Here is a 21,861-nt window from a genome sequence, read left to right on the forward strand (position 1 = left end):
CTCCTGATGACTGTACCGATTTACACTGGATAACAGTATAAATCGGAACACAGTCATCAGGACTAACTAACTAACTGATTGGTCATTTGGAGAAATAAGTACATGTATGTGTATCTACTGGTATGCCATATCTGCCCTAGGTACAGACATGAATGCAATGCTGTGAAACCAAGGGAATTCAAGCACCAAAATATGATAGAAAGATAACTCAACATCAGAGGTATACCACAACTTCTGAACTTTGCTATAACATAATGAATGCCATTATTACACTGTTTAGTCCCTCAGACCAAGCACAGATTCCAGGTTAAATCTCAGAGATTTGAATATTATCATACACTGATACATACACACACTTGCATCCATACACATACACAAATACTACACATACATGTGCATGCATATGTGCCTATGTACACATGAACATCCATGTAAATGTACGTACTTGGCATACATACATACACACACACACACAAACACATATATACACACACATGCATGCATTCATTACGTACGTACGTAAGTACATGCATGCATATGCACGCACACACACATACATACATACTACACATACATGTGCATGCATATGTGCCTATGTACACATGAACATCCATGTAAATGTACGTACTTGGCATACATACATACACACACACATACCTGCACGCACTTACACACAAACACATATATACACACACATGCATGCATGCATGCATTCATTACGTACGTACGCAAGTACATGCATGCATATGCACGCACACACACATATATACAGACATGTGACTACACCTGATACTTCCATTAGAAACACTGACCACTTGAACACTATTGGGTGATAAGCATTGAAATTTATTCACAATCCTTACAGCTTGTCTAAGCAAACTTAACACAATAGCAGTGTGTGTGTGTGTGTATGCCTATAATACATAGTTGATTGTAACTTCTGTTCCACTGCTAACATTATAAAATAAATCACATTTTCTTTTTCTACACACAGCTTCATAACACTTGGTCAAAATTTTTCAAATGAAGCCTCTATACATAAATTGAAATTCCAACAAATTGGTCATGTATTTCCAAATCAAGAACATTATCAATAAAATACACAAAAGCAGTTCTGAGTTTTTTATACCTTGTTTGTTTTTGAAATTCATGATAAAACTATGATGAGGGAGATGATACACTTGTAGCACAGACTGTCTAATAGTACCACCAGTAACTCTGTTTACTTGTCTTGTCTATCTCTTGATATATCTTTGTATTTGTATGTATTTCTCTGTTTGTCACTGGAAAGCTACAAAGATCACAGCATAGAACTTATGTACGTCATATAACTCTTTGCTTACAAACCTATTAAATTATGCATTTTATACAAAAACTTTGAAAGTTGACATAAAACAACAACACACAACTACTGACTCCATGCCTCGATATACAGAAAAATACACAGTCCAGAATATCTCTGCAGTAAGTGAGTACAAAATGGTTTTAATTTCTGACAAGTTTCGTACCTTTGTGGGCTTTCTCAAGAAATCTATTTGAATTATCAATAACCTGACCAGACTAGACATACAGCATTAATTTTCATTTTTTAACAATACAAACAGCATAGTCCAGAGACCATCTATGACTTTGAATCCTTTCATAGCCATGAATGGCCTCTAGACTACAAACAACAACGCAAAGGCATTCAACTTATAAGTTTTTGACTAATAACTCAAATATAAAAGTACACTTGTTGCTAGGCAACATTCTCAGCTTGTTGCTAGGTAACAATATACAACTGATACCAGTACTTGTGTGTTGTTGTTAAAAACAAATGAAGGTTTTTAGGAGACTGGAATAGCAGCCAGACCCCATGCAGCAATGATGGACCACAAGACTACAGCATAACCAGATCGATATAGGTTCTTCATTTCAAAGCCATAACCCATATCCCAGAACTGTGAAAGAGATCAAATATTATTGACTATTGACTTACTGACATTATTAATTAGTCAATCTGTCATCACTAAACAACTTATGACTTACTTATACTGTCATTTGTTTGGTGGATAAAACTACTATCAGTCTAACTTATCACAGATTTATGATTTCACTTCTCTTCACTATCACTTGTAGCAGAATCACAGGTCAGTGACATAGACATACTAATGCCAGTCCAACTGTAGTTAGTAGTTGGCACACAGATTGTGTTGATTAGACTTAACAAGTGCATAACTTTGAATTTGAATTAAAGAAAGACAAGGCCAGGGTTTTTAAACCAGCCTTTGCTAATATTTTGAATTACTGTTAATTACATCAACACAACACAACACAACACAACACAACACAACACAACACAACAACAATATCAATAAGTTGACAGCAGTAATCAGTACAAGTGTGCTAAAGACAGAAATAAGTCTGACTGGACTTTTCCTTTAAGTTGATAGCAGTAATCAATACAAGTGTACAAAAGGTAGAAATAAGTCTGACTGGACTTTTCCTTTAAGTTGATAGCAGTAATCAATACAAGTGTACTAAAGACAGACATAAGTCTGACTGGACTTTTACTTTAAGTTGATAGCAGTAATCAATACAAGTGTACAAAAGGTAGAAATAAGTCTAACTGGACTTTTTCTTTAAGTTGATAGCAGTAATCAATACAAGTGTACTAAAGGCAGAAATAAGTCTGACGACTTTTTCTTTAAGTTGATAGCAGTAATCAATACAAGTGTACAAAAGGCAGAAATAAGTCTGACTGGACTTTTTCAGAATATATCATCATAAGACATTATGAAACACTTACAAGATGTCTAACACCGTTACCCATATGGTACATTAGTGGCCAGGCTATTGTTGCCTTTCCAGCATACAATAATAGTGGATGTAGCTCTAATCCTTTGATGATGTCCACATAATGCATGAAGTCTTGTGGCAATACATTCATTGTAATCGCAAAGGTGGAAACACCTGATAAAAATAGACAATATATAACACTTTACTATATTTAGGAACTGATATTTGGGAATTAAAAAACTTCATGAATTTCACATATTGTTTCAATTTTCTTTCTTCTGAAATGTGCAAAACATTTGAAGGAATATCAGTACACTTGTGAATATTTCTAAGAGTGTGGTTGCTCTATAAAATGCTCTACTTTGATCTATACATATATAGACTTTGAATACTTACTAAGAGTGTGATTGCTCTATAGAATACTCTACTTTGATCTATACATATATAGACTTTGAATACTTACTAAGAGTGTGATTGCTCTATAGAATACTCTACTTTGATCTATATATATATAGACTTTGAATACTTACTAAGTGTGATTGCTCTATAGAATACTCTACTTTGATCTATACATATAGACTTTGAATACTTACTAAGAGTGTGATTGCTCTATAGAATACTCTACTTTGATCTATACATATATAGACTTTGAATACTTACTAAGAGTGTGATTGCTCTATAGAATACTCTACTTTGATCTATACATATAGACTTTGAATACTTACTAAGAGTGTGATTGCTCTATAGAATACTCTACTCTGATCTATACATATAGACTTTGAATACTTACTAAGAGTGTGATTGCTCTATAGAATACTCTACTTTGATCTATACATATAGACTTTGAATACTTACTAAGAGTGTGATTGCTCTATAGAATACTCTACTTTGATCTATACATATAGACTTTGAATACTTACTAAGAGTGTGATTGCTCTATAGAATACTCTACTTTGATCTATACATATAGACTTTGAATACTTACTAAGAGCCATAATGGCACCAGTTGCTCTGTGACAGATTGACAAGATTGCTGTCAGTTGAGGCTGTCAGAGATAATACAAAAATAATAATTAACACAGTGTTTTCTTGACAACATTGCCACTGCTTGACAAGAATACAACTTTCACAAATACCTTCAAAGCATTATAACTAAAGCAATGACTCCTCGGCAAACACTAACAAGTTCACTTCAGAATCATATTCTAAAAGTTCACATCAGAATAATATCCTAAAAGTTACTTCCAAGTCAAATCCTACACTATGTAGTTCTCAACTAAGAGCATTGATTCTTTACCACAGACAACTTCAATTCTAGGCTAAATCACTCAACCTTCATTGGTTTATATTGTACATGACATAATGATGGAAGACTAGTCCACCATTGTATGAATTGACATAAACTGTATAATTACTTGTGAGGTCTATTGGCAACTATACATGTCATCATTGTCCACCACAGCCTTTTTTACGTTGTCACGGAAGAAATCAGCTCTGGTTTGTGAGAATGATACATTATCAACTTATTGTAAATACTAATAACTGGACAACACTTTAATAGCATTAAGAAGATATGTGTAAGATAGTTCAATTCAAGACAGCCATGAATTTCTACTGAAGAGTTCTTGAACTCTGATGTATAACAATTTACCTGGTAAATCCAGAATGGTGAACGTGGACGTTTCAGTGTTTTTTGTTTCTTCCAGAAGACATTATTTTGGAAATCCCAGAATTGATCCTTTTCTTTGCGATCTTCTAAATGATAGAGTGGTACCTTACTAGGTGTTGAAATACTACCACCTGAGGCAAGTACCCTACATTGTACAGAGATTATACAACATTCAGTAAATATCTAAAGCAACAGGGACACGGGTTCACAACAATTATATTTTTTATGTTAATTTCTGCTATATTCCTGTTTACTTAGTCATATTATACACACTATAGTGATGATGGTTCTATGGTGATATACATGAACTTGCAATTGTCTTGCTTATAGTAAATTGCAGGGGTGAACAAATCCACTGGTCCTGGGTCCGGGACTAGTGATTTTTTTGGGCGGACCACACAAATTTTACCTTGTCTGGTCCATCGGACCAGTACCTTACTGTTAATAACTATGTTAAAAAGTCATCTGAATATACAGATTCATAGGCAAGATTTAATGTTTCACATTAGCAGGACCTGGGACCACTCATTCTTTCAGCAGGACCACTGGATTTTTTAAGGCAATGGTCCGGGGACCACCAGTTCACAAAATGATTTGTTAACCCCTGAATTCCATGGAAATATCTTCAAAACTGTTACAACCCCCACCCCACCCCCTCCATTACTATAAGGACTTCCTTAACCTCATCCATCAAAGCCTTCCGACTATAGACCATACTACAGGGCTCAAAATTAACAGTACAAAGACTACCAATTCTTTCATGGGGCAACCATAATTTGCAGCTGGTAGCCAAACTCTGGCTACCAATGATTATACTATGATTTAAAGGATGGAAGATTTACAGACATAAAAGTATTTTAATAACAAACATATTTCCAAGAGGAGAATATTGATTTCAGTTCAGGAATATAGGACTACTGATCACCATCCTTGACACTATGACTAACCAAAGAAAAAAGTCTTGGATTAGTGTATATCTTACCTGCAAACAAACACCGGACTTGTCTGCTTGAAAAGTAGATGCTTACATCTGACTGTTCTGTAGAGAAAAAAAGACAAACTGTGAGAAGTTTGTGCAGACTCAGAGGAGACTGGCATTTCAGATCAATTACAAGTATATTACTTTGCCACAACACTTGGACCTGGACTGTACCAGTTTGTGAAAGAGGTGACATAGGTGACTCAAAACAACATGTCAAAGCTTATGGGGAGAGTGATACACTTGCATTTCAATTTATTCCACTAATGTTGTCAGACTGCAAAATCAATACAAAACTTGAAAACATTATTGAGATGTATTACTAGGTGTTGTGTATATCTATTGTGAAAACTCACCTATGTACACATCATGTGAACCTAGGTCTGGTATTGAAATTCTAGAACAAAACCTGCTTATGGGTAAAGGCACAAAATGATACCACATGGTGTAATCATGGAAGTATTTCCATGATGTAATGCAGTAGTTATGTAACAATAGTTTTTGTAACATGGAGATTAATGAAAACATCACCGGGTATTAAATACTGTTTGGAATAAGCCTACAACTGTACTTTCAAACATTCTCCTTCAATGGTACAAGTAATATGGAATATTAAAGTCCTTCACCGCCCGGCATTTACATTGTTACTTGCAAGTTGCTGTTGCCAGCTACATAACATTAACAGTTATACAAGGTCATCCAATGTCAAATTTGTAGACGAGAAAAGTGTTTCCACAGTACATTTCCCTTGTCTCTTACAAAATGTCTGCTTGAGCAAAGGAGGTTAGTTACTGATTTACACAATCGACCACAATAACAAGTCCAAATGCACATAGCTTGTTACTGTAGTACAAAAAAATCCGAGCCTTGACCGAAAGTAATGACATTTCGATGAACTCTTCTGATGAGGTCACACGTACACTAACTTTTGGATTTTAACAGATTTCTTGAATAACAATGATATTTACGTCTTGGCCTTCTATACAGTTAGTTATAAGCAGCAAATTGCGAGCTCAAAATCAATTAAAACTCCACAATTTCCCAAATTAGTCGGAATTTTACCCTGGTCACGTAACCTACCTTGCTAGCAGCGCCATATTGCTTGTATGCTGTCTATTCTCGTACATCCACGCGAGAAGTGAAGCGCCAACTTACAACGGGATCTGGAAAAAGTGAGTGGGAAATTCGCATGGCGTAAAGTTTTGAGTTTCTCGTTCTGTTGTGGTGACACCGAAAACTCGGTGACGGACTAGTACGGAATTCAATCTTTGCATATATTATCATCCGCGTGATAAATTACGTTATAAATCAATTCTGGGAAATCATAAAGAAGGCAATGACCATTCACCAGTTTCTGTACACGACAACACCAGCCGCTTTGTTTTGAATAGCTGTCGCAGGTAAAGCACTCATTGCTTCGTTTTTCAAATATATCTTGTATCCCAGCACAGGCACTCGAATCAATGTGTATGATTTTTTGTAAATGTATAGTGAATAAGAGCCCATTTTTTCCCACAAATCATACAGATTGATTAGAGTGCCTGTGTATCAGTGTGTAGATATGCAGGGCATGGATTTTCAGGGCCCCCCCTCCGACTCAGTCCCTTCCCCTCCCCACCGACAATGAAGAGTTTGGTTGCTAGCTTGGAAAAATCTTTATTTCTTTAACATGCTTATAATTAGTTTTAACAACTTCATAATATATATATATATATATATATATATATATATATATATATATATATATATATATATATATATATATATATATATATATATATATATGTGTGTGTGTGTGTGTGTGTGTGTGTGTGTGTGTGTGTGTGTGTGTGTATACATGAAGTGAAACGTCTTGGGCAGAGAAACACTACTGTTTATTGTATAGATTCAAATGAAACTGCGTAGTTTATTATACAGGGACGTCATTGGTTTATATTATATTCCTGAGTGATCCAATCAACTTTCTGCAAATCTCACTCTATGTCCGTGGATACCTACATGTACTTCACCTGATTTATTTTTCATTTCTAGTGGTCTGACACCGAGACACAATCTGGTCTGACTTCAAGACAAAATCTGATGTAAGCTGTCCACTGGTCTGACACTGAGACACAATCTGGTCTGACACTGAGACACAATCTGGCTGACATAATCATGCCTACAGAAACTCAACACCAACCAATCTCTTATTCTGAAAAATACTGTGATGACAGGTATGAATACAGGTATGTACATGACAGACTTAGTTACCATTGAATACAGGTATGTACATGACAGACTTAGTTACCATTGAATACAGGTATGTACAAGACAGACTTAGTTACCATTGAATACAGCTATGTACATGACAGACTTAGTTACCATTGAATACAGGTATGTACAAGACAGACTTAGTTACCATTGAATACAGGTATGTACAAGACAGACTTAGTTACCATTGAATACAGGTATGTACAAGACAGACTTAGTTACCATTGAATACGGGTATGTACATGACAGACTTAGTTACCATTGAATACAGGTATGTACATGACAGACTTAGTTACCATTGAATACAGGTATGTACATGACAGAGTTAGTTACCATTGAATACATTTGGTTGTATCTTTTCAGACATGTGATCCTGCCAGCAGAGTTGGCTAAACTGGTTCCTAAGACTCACTTGGTGACATAGTCGATGTTAGCTAAACTGGTACCAGAGAATACTGAATTATGTTTGATTATATCTTTTCAGACATGTGATCCTGCCGGCAGAGTTGGCTAAACTGGTTCCTAAGACTCACTTGATGACAGAGACAGAATGGAGGAATCTAGGTGTACAACAGTCACCGGGATGGGAACATTATATGAATCATGTACCAGGTATATAACTACTCAATTTATGATAATATAACAGAAGGCCATGAGGCGTGAGTACAAGTGTAGCATACCCATGTTATCTGTACAAGTGTGGCATACCCATGGTATTTGTACAAGTGCTCTGTTCTTGTACTATCATTAAAGTGCAGCAGAAAACACTAAAAATACCCTCGAGTACCCACACTGGAACTCACACGTCATGGTACGTCTTGGCGCATTAGGCATTCTTGTTTGGTGAGTAAATCCACTCAAGATTTGTACAAGAACTCCTATGGTATTGTGTCAGATGTAGGTACAAGAACTCCTATGATATTGTGTCAGATGTAGGTACAAGAACTCCTATGATATTGTGTCAGATGTAGGTACAAGAACTCCTATGATATTGTGTCAGATGTAGGTACAAGAACTCCTATGATATTGTGTCAGATGTAGGTACAAGGTGTTCACAGAACTCCTATGGTATTGTGTCAGATGTAGGTACAAGGACTCCTATGGTATTGTGTCAGATGTAGGTACAAGAACTCCTATGATATTGTGTCAGATGTAGGTACAAGAACTCCTATGATATTGTGTCAGATGTAGGTACAAGGTGTTCACAGAACTCCTATGGTATTGTGTCAGATGTAGGTACAAGAACTCCTATGGTATTGTGTCAGATGTAGGTACAAGAACTCCTATGGTATTGTGTCAGATGTAGGTACAAGAACTCCTATGGTATTGTGTCAGATGTAGGTACAATGACTCCTATGGTATTGTGTCAGATGTAGGTACAAGGACTCCTATGGTATTGTGTCAGATGTAGGTACAAGAACTCCTATGGTATTGTGTCAGATGTAGGTACAATGACTCCTATGGTATTGTGTCAGATGTAGGTACAATGACTCTTATGGTATTGTGTCAGATGTAGGTACAAGAACTCCTATGGTATTGTGTCAGATGTAGGTACAATGACTCCTATGGTATTGTGTCAGATGTAGGTACAAGGTGTTCACAGAACTCCTATGGTATTGTGTCAGATGTAGGTACAAGAACTCCTATGGTATTGTGTCAGATGTAGGTACAAGGACTCCTATGGTATTGTGTCAGATGTAGGTACAAGGACTCCTATGGTATTGTGTCAGATGTAGGTACAAGGACTCCTATGGTATTGTGTCAGATGTAGGTACAAGGACTCCTATGGTATTGTGTCAGATGTAGGTACAAGGACTCCTATGGTATTGTGTCAGATGTAGGTACAAGGACTCCTATGGTATTGTGTCAGATGTAGGTACAAGGACTCCTATGGTATTGTGTCAGATGTAGGTACAAGAACTCCTATGGTATTGTGTCAGATGTAGGTACAAGAACTCCTATGGTATTGTGTCAGATGTAGGTACAAGGACTCCTATGGTATTGTGTCAGATGTAGGTACAAAGACTCCTATGGTATTGTGTCAGATGTAGGTACAAGAACTCCTATGGTATTGTGTCAGATGTAGGTACAAGAACTCCTATGGTATTGTGTCAGATGTAGGTACAAGGACTCCTATGGTATTGTGTCAGATGTAGGTACAAGGTGTTCACAGAACTCCTATGGTATTGTGTCAGATGTAGGTACAAGGACTCCTATGGTATTGTATCAGATGTAGGTACAAGAACTCCTATGGTATTGTGTCAGATGTAGGTACAAGAACTCCTATGGTATTGTGTCAGATGTAGGTACAAGAACTCCTATGGTATTGTGTCAGATGTAGGTACAAGAACTCCTATGGTATTGTATCAGATGTAGGTACAAGAACTCCTATGGTATTGTGTCAGATGTAGGTACAAGAACTCCTATGGTATTGTGTCAGATGTAGATACAAGAACTCCTATGATATTGTGTCAGATGTAGGTACAAGAACTCCTATGGTATTGTGTCAGATGTAGGTACAAGAACTCCTATGGTATTGTGTCAGATGTAGGTACAAGAACTCCTATGGTATTGTGTCAGATGTAGGTACAAGAACTCCTATGGTATTGTATCAGATGTAGGTACAAGAACTCCTATGGTATTGTGTCAGATGTAGGTACAAGAACTCCTATGGTATTGTGTCAGATGTAGGTACAAGAACTCCTATGGTATTGTGTCAGATGTAGGTACAAGAACTCCTATGGTATTGTGTCAGATGTAGGTACAAGAACTCCTATGGTATTGTGTCAGATGTAGGTACAAGGACTCCTATGGTATTGTATCAGATGTAGGTACAAGGACTCCTATGGTATTGTGTCAGATGTAGGTACAAGAACTCCTATGGTATTGTGTCAGATGTAGATACAAGAACTCCTATGGTATTGTGTCAGATGTAGGTACAAGAACTCCTATGGTATTGTGTCAGATGTAGGTACAATGACTCCTATGGTATTGTGTCAGATGTAGGTACAAGGACTCCTATGGTATTGTGTCAGATGTAGGTACAAGAACTCCTATGGTATTGTGTCAGATGTAGGTACAATGACTCCTATGGTATTGTGTCAGATGTAGGTACAATGACTCTTATGGTATTGTGTCAGATGTAGGTACAAGAACTCCTATGGTATTGTGTCAGATGTAGGTACAATGACTCCTATGGTATTGTGTCAGATGTAGGTACAAGGTGTTCACAGAACTCCTATGGTATTGTGTCAGATGTAGGTACAAGAACTCCTATGGTATTGTGTCAGATGTAGGTACAAGGACTCCTATGGTATTGTGTCAGATGTAGGTACAAGGACTCCTATGGTATTGTGTCAGATGTAGGTACAAGGACTCCTATGGTATTGTGTCAGATGTAGGTACAAGGACTCCTATGGTATTGTGTCAGATGTAGGTACAAGGACTCCTATGGTATTGTGTCAGATGTAGGTACAAGGACTCCTATGGTATTGTGTCAGATGTAGGTACAAGGACTCCTATGGTATTGTGTCAGATGTAGGTACAAGGACTCCTATGGTATTGTGTCAGATGTAGGTACAAGGACTCCTATGGTATTGTGTCAGATGTAGGTACAAGAACTCCTATGGTATTGTGTCAGATGTAGGTACAAGAACTCCTATGGTATTGTGTCAGATGTAGGTACAAGGACTCCTATGGTATTGTGTCAGATGTAGGTACAAAGACTCCTATGGTATTGTGTCAGATGTAGGTACAAGAACTCCTATGGTATTGTGTCAGATGTAGGTACAAGAACTCCTATGGTATTGTGTCAGATGTAGGTACAAGGACTCCTATGGTATTGTGTCAGATGTAGGTACAAGGTGTTCACAGAACTCCTATGGTATTGTGTCAGATGTAGGTACAAGGACTCCTATGGTATTGTATCAGATGTAGGTACAAGAACTCCTATGGTATTGTGTCAGATGTAGGTACAAGAACTCCTATGGTATTGTGTCAGATGTAGGTACAAGAACTCCTATGGTATTGTGTCAGATGTAGGTACAAGAACTCCTATGGTATTGTATCAGATGTAGGTACAAGAACTCCTATGGTATTGTGTCAGATGTAGGTACAAGAACTCCTATGGTATTGTGTCAGATGTAGATACAAGAACTCCTATGATATTGTGTCAGATGTAGGTACAAGAACTCCTATGGTATTGTGTCAGATGTAGGTACAAGAACTCCTATGGTATTGTGTCAGATGTAGGTACAAGAACTCCTATGGTATTGTGTCAGATGTAGGTACAAGAACTCCTATGGTATTGTATCAGATGTAGGTACAAGAACTCCTATGGTATTGTGTCAGATGTAGGTACAAGAACTCCTATGGTATTGTGTCAGATGTAGGTACAAGAACTCCTATGGTATTGTGTCAGATGTAGGTACAAGAACTCCTATGGTATTGTGTCAGATGTAGGTACAAGAACTCCTATGGTATTGTGTCAGATGTAGGTACAAGGACTCCTATGGTATTGTATCAGATGTAGGTACAAGGACTCCTATGGTATTGTGTCAGATGTAGGTACAAGAACTCCTATGGTATTGTGTCAGATGTAGATACAAGAACTCCTATGGTATTGTGTCAGATGTAGGTACAAGAACTCCTATGGTATTGTGTCAGATGTAGGTACAAGAACTCCTATGGTATTGTATCAGATGTAGGTACAAGAACTCCTATGGTATTGTGTCAGATGTAGGTACAAGGACTCCTATGGTATTGTGTCAGATGTAGGTACAAGGACTCTTATGGTATTGTGTCAGATGTAGGTACAAGGTGTTCACAGAACAAAAAAGACTAAATGACAATAAAAGTATGGGGTAAATAAAGAAATCATGCAAAGTTGCCTACATCAGATTTTAATCAGACTAGGGTCCATTCCAAGTTTTTTATCTGTTAATAAACTTGTTGATTCACAAACTAAGCAGTTAACTCATAACTGTTCTCTTTATTCACAAACTAAGCAGTTAACTCATAACTGTTCTCTTTATTTTCCTACAGAGCCACAAGTACTCCTTTTTAGAAGACTGAAACCAGACAGTTGAAAAACAGATTCAGTCTTTGCGTGTGTGTGTGTGTGTGAGTGTGTGTGTGTGTGTGTGTGTGTGTGCGCGCGCACACGTGCATGTGTGTGTGTGTGTGTTTGTCCAGCCCATACAGTCTGCAGATCTGTGGGGAAACACAAAAATAACCCTCCCTAATTCAGCGTACACAACTGCAGAGCCAATTATGAACAAGTAGATGACATCTGCCCCACATACACACTTGCTTTAAAGTACTAAATAAAAAGAACAGTAACTGTCATAAATAGTAGACTGAGTGACAGGTTTGTTGAGAATTAAAAAAAAAATCGCATTTTAGCAAAACTGTTCTGACCAGAAACAATTTTTATTTGGCCTAAAGTGGCACTGACTTTATATAGTATATAAAGCATGACAACTTGTAGAAAAGTTCAGTTAAACTATTCTTGTATAAAGTTGATGTAGATGCTTGCCTTCGAGTGCAATAACTATTGTCGTCTTTGTTGTTGGCAGAGTTGAAGGCATAGTAGAGATTTCCTCAACATTCTAGAATATATGCACATGTTACTAGATATTATTACTCAATTGTTCAGCCAGGAAAAATATGAGTGACCTAAGAGGTCTAGTCACTACGAATCGCTAAAGACCTCTTAGGTAACTGTTCTTTTATGGCTGAATGAAGAAAAATGTGGGAGAATAATATAAGTATACCTCCTCAAGCATAATTCATGAAAACTCTCAAAAAATAATGGTGATTCGGAACGTTTTGGCTCATTTCAAGCCCAGCAGAACCAGTGATGTGGACAGCAGAGAAAATGTACTCTGACGGTTTCCTCCTGCATTAACACTGAACCCATGAGGGATGGCCCTCACTGGACTTCTTGGGAGACAAGTGTTTAAATGCTTAAAGAACTATCCAGTATAAATAAAGATTATTATTATTATTATTATTACTTGTGAGAATGTTTAATTGTTGCCGAAACTCTAGTTATGTTACCATGGCATTGATGCTATTTTATTTTAATTGTTGCCAAAACGCTATAGTTATGTTACCATGGCATTGTGCTATTTTTGAGTTTCCTTGAATTCTTTTAAACATTTCATCTCTCTTTTTCTGTTCTTTTGTATCTTTGAAGCCTGCCATTATAAAGTAATATTGGTAATAAAATTGTTGCTCCTTATCACTATTTCTTCTTTGTGCCAATGTCCTTTATGCTTGTTTTATTTGCTTATAATTTGGTTCTGTGAGTGTCGATGTCTGTATGTCTTTGTTTGAAAAAAAAATATGTATGCATATTAAATGAGCCCAATTTGCATATTGAATGAGTGTGTTCTTGTATGACTTTTTGGCATACAGTGAAGCAACCTTGAGTTGTAAAAGTCTGATTCAATGCGATAAAGACGACATATTTGAGTGAGATTCTGTTTGGTGTATTTTCTGACAATCTTTAGGTCGTTAACCCCCCATTGTATAGATCCATCCTCAATATTTGATCATGAACCAATGCTAAACAATGTTATACCCTTTAGCTGTCAAAATGTTAACTTAGTGTTTGACATGTACAGGATTAGCAGTCCTCTACTGGAGCTAATATTAAAGTTTGTGTAGCAGGGTATAACCGTCAACTCCTTGTCTGAGTTGCTGCTGAAGTCTTATCAGTATTGGATAGTGTAAGACAAAGGGGGATTTAGAAATGGTCTCACGAATGAAACGCAAGAGTACGGCCCGGACCAAAATAGTTTGCCAAAATTACGAGAAATTAATTACGGAGAAAAATAGTTGTGGCGAATAGTATTTAAAATATGTCATACTACTGTACCATGAATGGAGTAGTGACTGCACAGTAAGGGTTTAAGGAAGGAGGGCACAACTGTTACCATTCAAAAGAAACGGTAAACAATTTTACACAGGTCTTCATATGAGCTACACTATAAGACACGTCTCGTTGTTCAGCCCTATCAGCGCTTGTGAATGTTGCGTGGCAATTTTGTTTCGCTGTGAACACTGCATACTATGTGTCCCCATCCGAATGTGTACACTTGTATCTCAGTATTATCATCACCTAGCCTGGCAAGGGGTGAGATAGTCTATCTGCTTGACCTCGGATGTTCTTCCGATAGAATACGACACACGACCGAACATCGCTATCGAGGATGGCACATCCAAGGTCTAGCAAATGTCATCAAGCCCTCACTGCGAACTTCGTTCGCTTATAGTGTCGAAAGAAAGTCCGAACGTCTAGCAGCAAGACTAGGGGTGAGACAGTCGTGTACTTTATCTTAGCAAGGGTGAGACCATAGACCCTCCACCCATGGTGGAGGGTCTATGGTGAGACCGACTAATCTTGCTCCGCCTTGTTGTTTATCTTTCCACTGGTGTCTATTGCATACTTATGTCATATAGTCAACACTGGGGGATAAGATAAGGTCACTCTGAGATACGTCCAATCATTCCATCTATGGTCCAATGTTTATTTTATTTGTTTATTTAATTAATTTGATATTCTTTATGTCATATAAGCCAATGGGTTGGATGTGGCTCTTTTTTTGTAAATGCTATTTAAGAATACAGTTTGCGATTAGACTAGTGTTGCGCCGGGTCGGAGTTTAGATAAAACGGAGGAAAAAAAGGCGCGAGCGACTGTCGACAGTCTACCCAAAGTGCAATATAAGTGAAGCACTGATTGTGAAACAGCCAAGCATTTACATAACATGTTCTGTAACTAGTGTGGTAGCTAGGTAATACATGTATATGTATAAGTATATGTATATGTATATGTATATGTAGTTATGTTTGAACTAAATAAGTAATATTAAAGAATTTATGTAAGAAACAGGGATAAGAACAAATATTGACATGTACCACATTTCAGACAAAGCTATATGCCATTGTAGAAAAGGATTTTTTTCTTCCATCACATTCCAAAACACAATGACTCCCCTCCCCCCCCCCATCCACAATTTTCAAAACAGCATGACCCCCCTACTGCCAATTTCAAAAACAGAGTGACCCCCCCCCCTACAAATCCACCCCCCCCCCCGGCCGAAGAAACTGACCGGTCCCTTAGTAAGCAAAAAACGACCGGTACTTATTTTGTTTTCGTAATCACTATGCAGCGCAATTAGTGTCTTCTGTTCTAGATATTACATTTTTGTCACATAGATTTCATACTCGTACGTTCTTGTACGTACGTACTGGGTGCATTCAAGAGTAAAAACGTTTTGCCAACAGCAGAGACTTTTAGAATGTTATATGTGAAAAACAAAAAAGATGGCAGACACTCATATGGGAACGTAGTCGCATTTTACGTAGTTGTAATTAGAATTTAACAATTGAAAGACTGTGTGAAATAACAAGAATATTTCAATGTTAGCCTGATATTCAATCTGTTTTATATGAATGTTCAAAATTACACTTTAATATGTATTGATACATATGCATAGTCTCGGTTACCCAGACTCCTGCCGTTGAGGGCGCCACCCCCAACAGCAGAAGTCGAGCTCTCAATGGCAAGAGTCTGGGTAACCGACACTAACATATACGTTGCACAAAGTTCAATGAAAGTTGGCGCAAAAACTCAGGTCAGGTGATGGGTACATTATATGCTTTGAAATTGTGGATTTCCATCATTAGGCATACAGCTACCATTTCTACTACACCCTCTATGACACATCTAAATGTGCATGCTCTGTGTGAGTGGTAATGAAAATTGGTAATTAATGGTTGTCAAGAGAGATATCGTTAGAGAGTATTTATCACAGACGTTTTCAACTGAATGTGAACATATTCGAGTACTTACATTGTTGAATTAGCATTTATAAAAGAGAAGATGAAATTTGCCATGAAAGCCAATATATTGCAAATAAGAACAGATGACGGATATTTGGAGCCGAATGTGACTTTGAATCCAAAAACAATATTCAGTCTATACCTGACCTGGCCTGGCCTGGCCTGCACCTGTGTTTTGTCCCGACCGTGTTACAAATAACTCAAAGTGTTTTGAAATTGATAATTGTCGAACTGCTCACATACAAACAGTACACCCATTCTTTGTCATTCACTAGTAGACTTGAACCATCTGGACAATAGCATGCCATTTCGACAATAGGACTGTGTGCGCTAAATATTGTGACGCCTTTGAAATGGTAGTCCGACACTGTCACAAACCATTCCGACCAATCCGTAACTATACAGATACAGCTACAGATAGTTGGGCTACAACACTATTGGTGATACTATTTGTTACAATCGTGAATCGTTTCTTAGTGATCTGAATGACGTCAGCTGGCAGACAGTTTTCAACAGCACAAACCCGGATGAGGCGTATAATTTATTCTACGCTAAATTCCAAAGTTTAGTCTCTAAACATGTCCCCCTTAACACGAAAACTGGGCGAAGTCATTTCTCCATAAACCCTGGTTGACAAGGGGAATTCTCATTTCGATTAAAAAGAAACACACACTGTTCTCTAAAACTAAACGGTCGCCAAGGAACAATGTTTTACAAGAATACTATAAAACGTACAGAAACATTTTAACACGTGTCATGAGAGCTGCTAAGAGACGTCATTTCTATAATAAATTCACCTCTGTAGCGGGTAATTCTTCCAAAACCTGGAAAGTTATTAATGACATTTTAAATAGAAATGTGAACAAGAATTCTACACCAAATAAGTTGCATTTGCCAGACAGGAATGAGATCGAAACAGACCCTACAAAAATAGCTAACACTTTTTGTGATTTTTTTTTACAAATATTGGTCCTAACTTAGCATCTAACATATCGTCCGATATCGATTTTGAACAGTTCGTCACAGGAAATTACAACAACTCTTTCTTTTTTAGACCAGTTGTTGCTGAAGATATTGCAGAAGAATTACTGTCCCTTGACACAAACAAAGCGTCTGGTTACGATCTCATCCATCCCTTGTTGGCCAAGCATGCAGCTAATCACATTTCTAGTCCCCTTTCGCATATTATTAATATGTCACTTACCAAAGGAATGTTACCCGAGGCACTTAAGTTTGCAAAAGTTACACCATTGTATAAAAAGGGGTCCCCTCTTAACGTTGGGAATTACAGACCTATTTCAGTACTACCCGTTTTCAGCAAAATTTTCGAAATTATCGTTAATAAGCAAATTGTTTCCTATTTAGACAAATTCAACATCCTATCAGATATTCAGTATGGTTTTCGCAAACGCTACAGCACTAAATTGGCCCTTGTCGACATTGTCGCAGAATTAACTAATACGATGGACAATGGAAATACAACCTTTGGAATATTTATCGATTTCAAGAAAGCTTTTGACACCATAAATCACGAAATGTTATTACGTAAGTTACATATCTATGGGATTAGGGGTGAATCGCTAAACTGGTTTCGTAGCTACCTTTATAAACGTCATCAATCCGTAATTGTTGGCGGGAAATCTTCAAGTCCACAGCAAATCCAGTGTGGCGTGCCTCAGGGATCAATTCTCGGCCCGACCCTTTTTCTCATTTATATCAATGATATTTGCAACTCCACCAACTATTTCAATTTCAGACTTTTCGCCGATGATACAAATTTATTTCGACCATTGTATTCCCCAAAACTTAACCTCAACACTATCAATGAAGAGTTCCAACATGTGATTAGATGGTGCATGGCTAACAAACTTACTATTAATGAAGGGAAAACCAATTTCATGTTGATTAAAACGCCACAGAGAAATATAACTTTGGAAGGTAATCTTTATGTTGGCAGTACGACGATAGAGCAAGTTTCATCTGCAAGTTACCTCGGTGTTTCTATTGATCCTTCTCTTTCTTGGAAATCTCACATAGAAAATATCATCAAAGTTGTTAACAAAAAAGTAGGAATTATTTCACGTTTACGTCACTTTGTTCCCAGATCGACCATTATCATGATATATAATTCATTTATTTTACCACACTTAACATATTGTTTAGAGATTTGGGGCAATACTTACCAAACTCTTCACGACCCAATATTCCGACTACAAAAGAAATTTGTCCGCTTGATAACATTCACTGATTTCAACGCACACTCTGAACCCCTTTTTAACCAACTTAATGTTCTAAATATATTTCAACTTAGTAAATTTTCCTCCTGTATTTTCGTGTATGATCTTAGAAATAATCGTTATCCCCACAACATAGAAAAGTATTTTGACCGTCCCATTCATACATATCAAAACCGTTCAGCCTCCAGTGGTAACTTTCGTCCACCATCGATAAAATTGACCATCACCCAACACAATTTCAAATATGCAGCGACAAAGCACTGGAACTCTTTACCAAGTCACCTAAAAATTAACATGTCCAGGCAACAGTTCAAAAATGAACTAAGAAGTTATATTTTAAATTCTACACACCAACCTTAATTTATACTCTTTGGCGTTTTTATAACATTTCTGGTTTTTGCTTTATTTCTTCTCGTGTGTGTGTATGCGTATGTATGTATGTGCGTGCGTGTGTGTGTATGAGTGTGCGTGAATGCGTGCTGTGTTTATTTTTGACTTAATTTTCTTCGTTGCGTCCATTTATGAATTTGAATTAATCTAAAATTGAATGTACGGGCCATGGACACGACTAGTTCTGCTGAACTATTTTCATGGTCCCCATTAGATAACACATGTATATTTCCTTTTGTCCAATTTGTTTGAAAGTGTAATGTATTATTTATTTATTTATTTATTGTTTTGTTTTTTGTTATCTGATGAAATAAATTTCAATTCAATTCAATTCAATGTGAGAGTCTAATCGTGGTATTCACTGTATATCCAATTAAGGAAGAAGTGTATGGTTCCAGCACATGTAACTTTAACTTCCAGCTCCAGACAGCCAAACTCCAACCGTCCTGAAACTGACACCTCTAGGCTCAGCTCTAGGTAAGTGTATGTCGGTCCTTATAACTGAATGTGCAGTCAGTTTAAACATATTAGTTATCACACCAGACGCATAAACATTCCTTTTACGAAAATAAGCGAAATTATAACAGAAAGAAACCAGCTTGCAGGACAATTCGACGGTTATTTACTGCATTACTTATTTTTTTTATATAGATTGACCTATTTACGTGTATAAATGAAAGTCATGCACACCTTCACGTTTGATACGATACCTCGGTATTCTGTATAATTTATCAGTTTTTGATATTTGTGCGTGTTTCTATTTCTTTTAATTTTGAAGCTTGTAAATTAGACTATTGTATTTTATTATTTTATAGTTTATTTCTAATCTAGATTGATAAATAGCGGAAACAAGATATATATCTAAATATACTTATGCGTTTGTGGTATTTTTGATAACTCATACATGTTGTGTTGTTGTATCTTGTCTGTGTATCTGAGTATGTTTAAATGGTTGCAAATGTTTCATTTATTTTAATTACCATATGTGACCTGCTCAGACCTCTTTTACCCTGCGCTATATCAAACACTTCGAGGACACTTCGTAGGGTGACTGTGCATGCGTCAATTACCATCGTCCTGATTCTCTGTGTAGTATTTCGTTTGTATTGTATGTTTAATTTGATCGTGATTCACTTCGTCCCATTTTCAACTCGTCTGAACTTCAACTCGCCCCAACCTGAACTCGTCCCATTTTCAACTCGCCCCCAACAAAATCTGTCACCCTGTGTGTGTCTCCTCTCCCTAGCCCGGGAGAGGGGGGTACTCGGGTGGATAATGGGTACATATGTACCCTGGCGGACAAAAAATAAAACCACAAACTCTACAAAAATTCGAAAAATAGCGGTCAAAAGTCTACATTTTGGCCAGAAACGGGTCAAAAGTCATGAGTTTCGAACACTTTTGATACACTTTCATGTGACGCGTGCATGCTTCAGTCATCGCTAGTTCTTTGGCTAATCCCCCCCCCCCCGGGGCTCCCTAGTTAACGCAGCTGGTTGACGTACGTATTGTAGTACGTATAATGTAATACCCTGTGTCACAGTTACAATTTTGTTATTCAGTGTTAGGTTTTGTTTTAGTTATGTAACTTTCTGTCCTTGTACTTATGTAAATTTCTTTACCTTCATGAATTTCATTAGATACTAGTAGTCAAATAGTTTTAGACAGGTGTACCGTGTCAGGTATAAAAAGCCCAACACACAGGTCACCGGTACATTCATTTTTTATACCTGATTGTTTTTTTACAGAGAAAAATTCACACATCAGTGCCATGAACTCTCCTAAAATAGATTTGTGATTGTCAAATATACACAAATTATGTTTGAATTACATATATACCTATTAATTTATTACATATATACCTATTAATTTATTATATATATACCTATTAATTTATTATATATATACCTATTAATTTATTACATATATACCTATTAATTTATTACATATATACCTATTAATTTATTATATATATACCTATTAATTTATTATATATATACCTATTAATTTATTATATATATATACCTATTAATTTATTATATATATATACCTATTAATTTATTATATATATACCTATTAATTTATTATATATATACCTATTAATTTATTACATATATACCTATTAATTTATTATATATATACCTATTAATTTATTACATATATACCTATTAATTTATTACATATATACCTATTAATTTATTATATATATACCTATTAATTTATTATATATATACCTATTAATTTATTATATATATACCTATTAATTTATTACATATATACCTATTAATTTATTATATATATACCTATTAATTTATTACATATATACCTATTAATTTATTATATACATACCTATTAATTTATTACATACATACCTATTAATTTATTATATATATACCTATTAATTTATTACATATATACCTATTAATTTATTACATATATACCTATTAATTTATTACATATATACCTAATAATTTATTACATATATACCTAATAATTTATTACATATATACCTATTAATTTATTACATATATACCTATTAATTTATTACATATATACCTATTAATTTATTACATATATACCTATTAATTTATTACATATATACCTATTAATTTATTACATATATACCTATTAATTTATTACATATATACCTAATAATTTATTACATATATACCTAATAATTTATTACATATATACCTATTAATTTA

At 36.1% G+C, this 21,861-nt stretch overlaps 2 protein-coding genes across 2 annotated transcripts; one reads left to right on the forward strand and one right to left on the reverse strand.

Annotated features, from left to right (window-relative positions):
• Nucleotides 1-832: 832 nt before the first annotated feature.
• Nucleotides 833-6,546, reverse strand: LOC144440150 (succinate dehydrogenase cytochrome b560 subunit, mitochondrial-like). The gene is made up of 6 exons (XM_078129421.1): nt 6,507-6,546; nt 5,430-5,486; nt 4,430-4,592; nt 3,764-3,824; nt 2,789-2,952; nt 833-1,940 (listed from the first exon to the last, which is right to left on the reverse strand). The coding sequence occupies exons 1-6, from the start codon at nt 6,521-6,523 to the stop codon at nt 1,827-1,829; spliced, it is 576 nt and encodes a 191-aa protein (XP_077985547.1). The 5' UTR covers nt 6,524-6,546; the 3' UTR covers nt 833-1,826.
• A 64-nt stretch (nt 6,547-6,610) lies between these two features.
• On the forward strand, nt 6,611-12,802 carry LOC144440325 (cyclin-dependent kinases regulatory subunit-like). Its single transcript, XM_078129684.1, has 4 exons — nt 6,611-6,826; nt 7,458-7,651; nt 8,161-8,288; nt 12,720-12,802. Exons 2-4 carry the CDS (start codon nt 7,581-7,583, stop codon nt 12,761-12,763), a joined length of 243 nt encoding a protein of 80 aa, XP_077985810.1. The 5' UTR covers nt 6,611-6,826; nt 7,458-7,580; the 3' UTR covers nt 12,764-12,802.
• The last annotated feature ends 9,059 nt before the right edge of the window (nt 12,803-21,861 follow it).

This window comes from Glandiceps talaboti, chromosome 9 (assembly GCF_964340395.1).
Source record: "Glandiceps talaboti chromosome 9, keGlaTala1.1, whole genome shotgun sequence".
In the NCBI taxonomy this organism is placed as follows: Eukaryota; Metazoa; Hemichordata; class Enteropneusta; family Spengelidae; genus Glandiceps; species Glandiceps talaboti.

What these genes read in the sequence shown, in the direction of transcription:
- LOC144440150 (XM_078129421.1), bottom strand. An exon ending in AGTCCGGTGTTTGTTTGCAG is followed by an intron (nt 4,593 to 5,429) that starts GTAAGATATACA and finishes TGTACAATGTAG; the next exon opens with GGTACTTGCCTCAGGTGGTA. An exon ending in CACCATTCTGGATTTACCAG is followed by an intron (nt 3,825 to 4,429) that starts GTAAATTGTTAT and finishes TATCTCTGACAG; the next exon opens with CCTCAACTGACAGCAATCTT.
- LOC144440325 (XM_078129684.1), top strand. Translation starts at nt 7,581, where the DNA reads ATGCCTACAGAAACTCAACACCAACCAATCTCTTATTCTGAAAAATAC. An exon ending in GATGACAGGTATGAATACAG is followed by an intron (nt 7,652 to 8,160) that starts GTATGTACATGA and finishes ATATCTTTTCAG; the next exon opens with ACATGTGATCCTGCCGGCAG. An exon ending in TTATATGAATCATGTACCAG is followed by an intron (nt 8,289 to 12,719) that starts GTATATAACTAC and finishes ATTTTCCTACAG; the next exon opens with AGCCACAAGTACTCCTTTTT.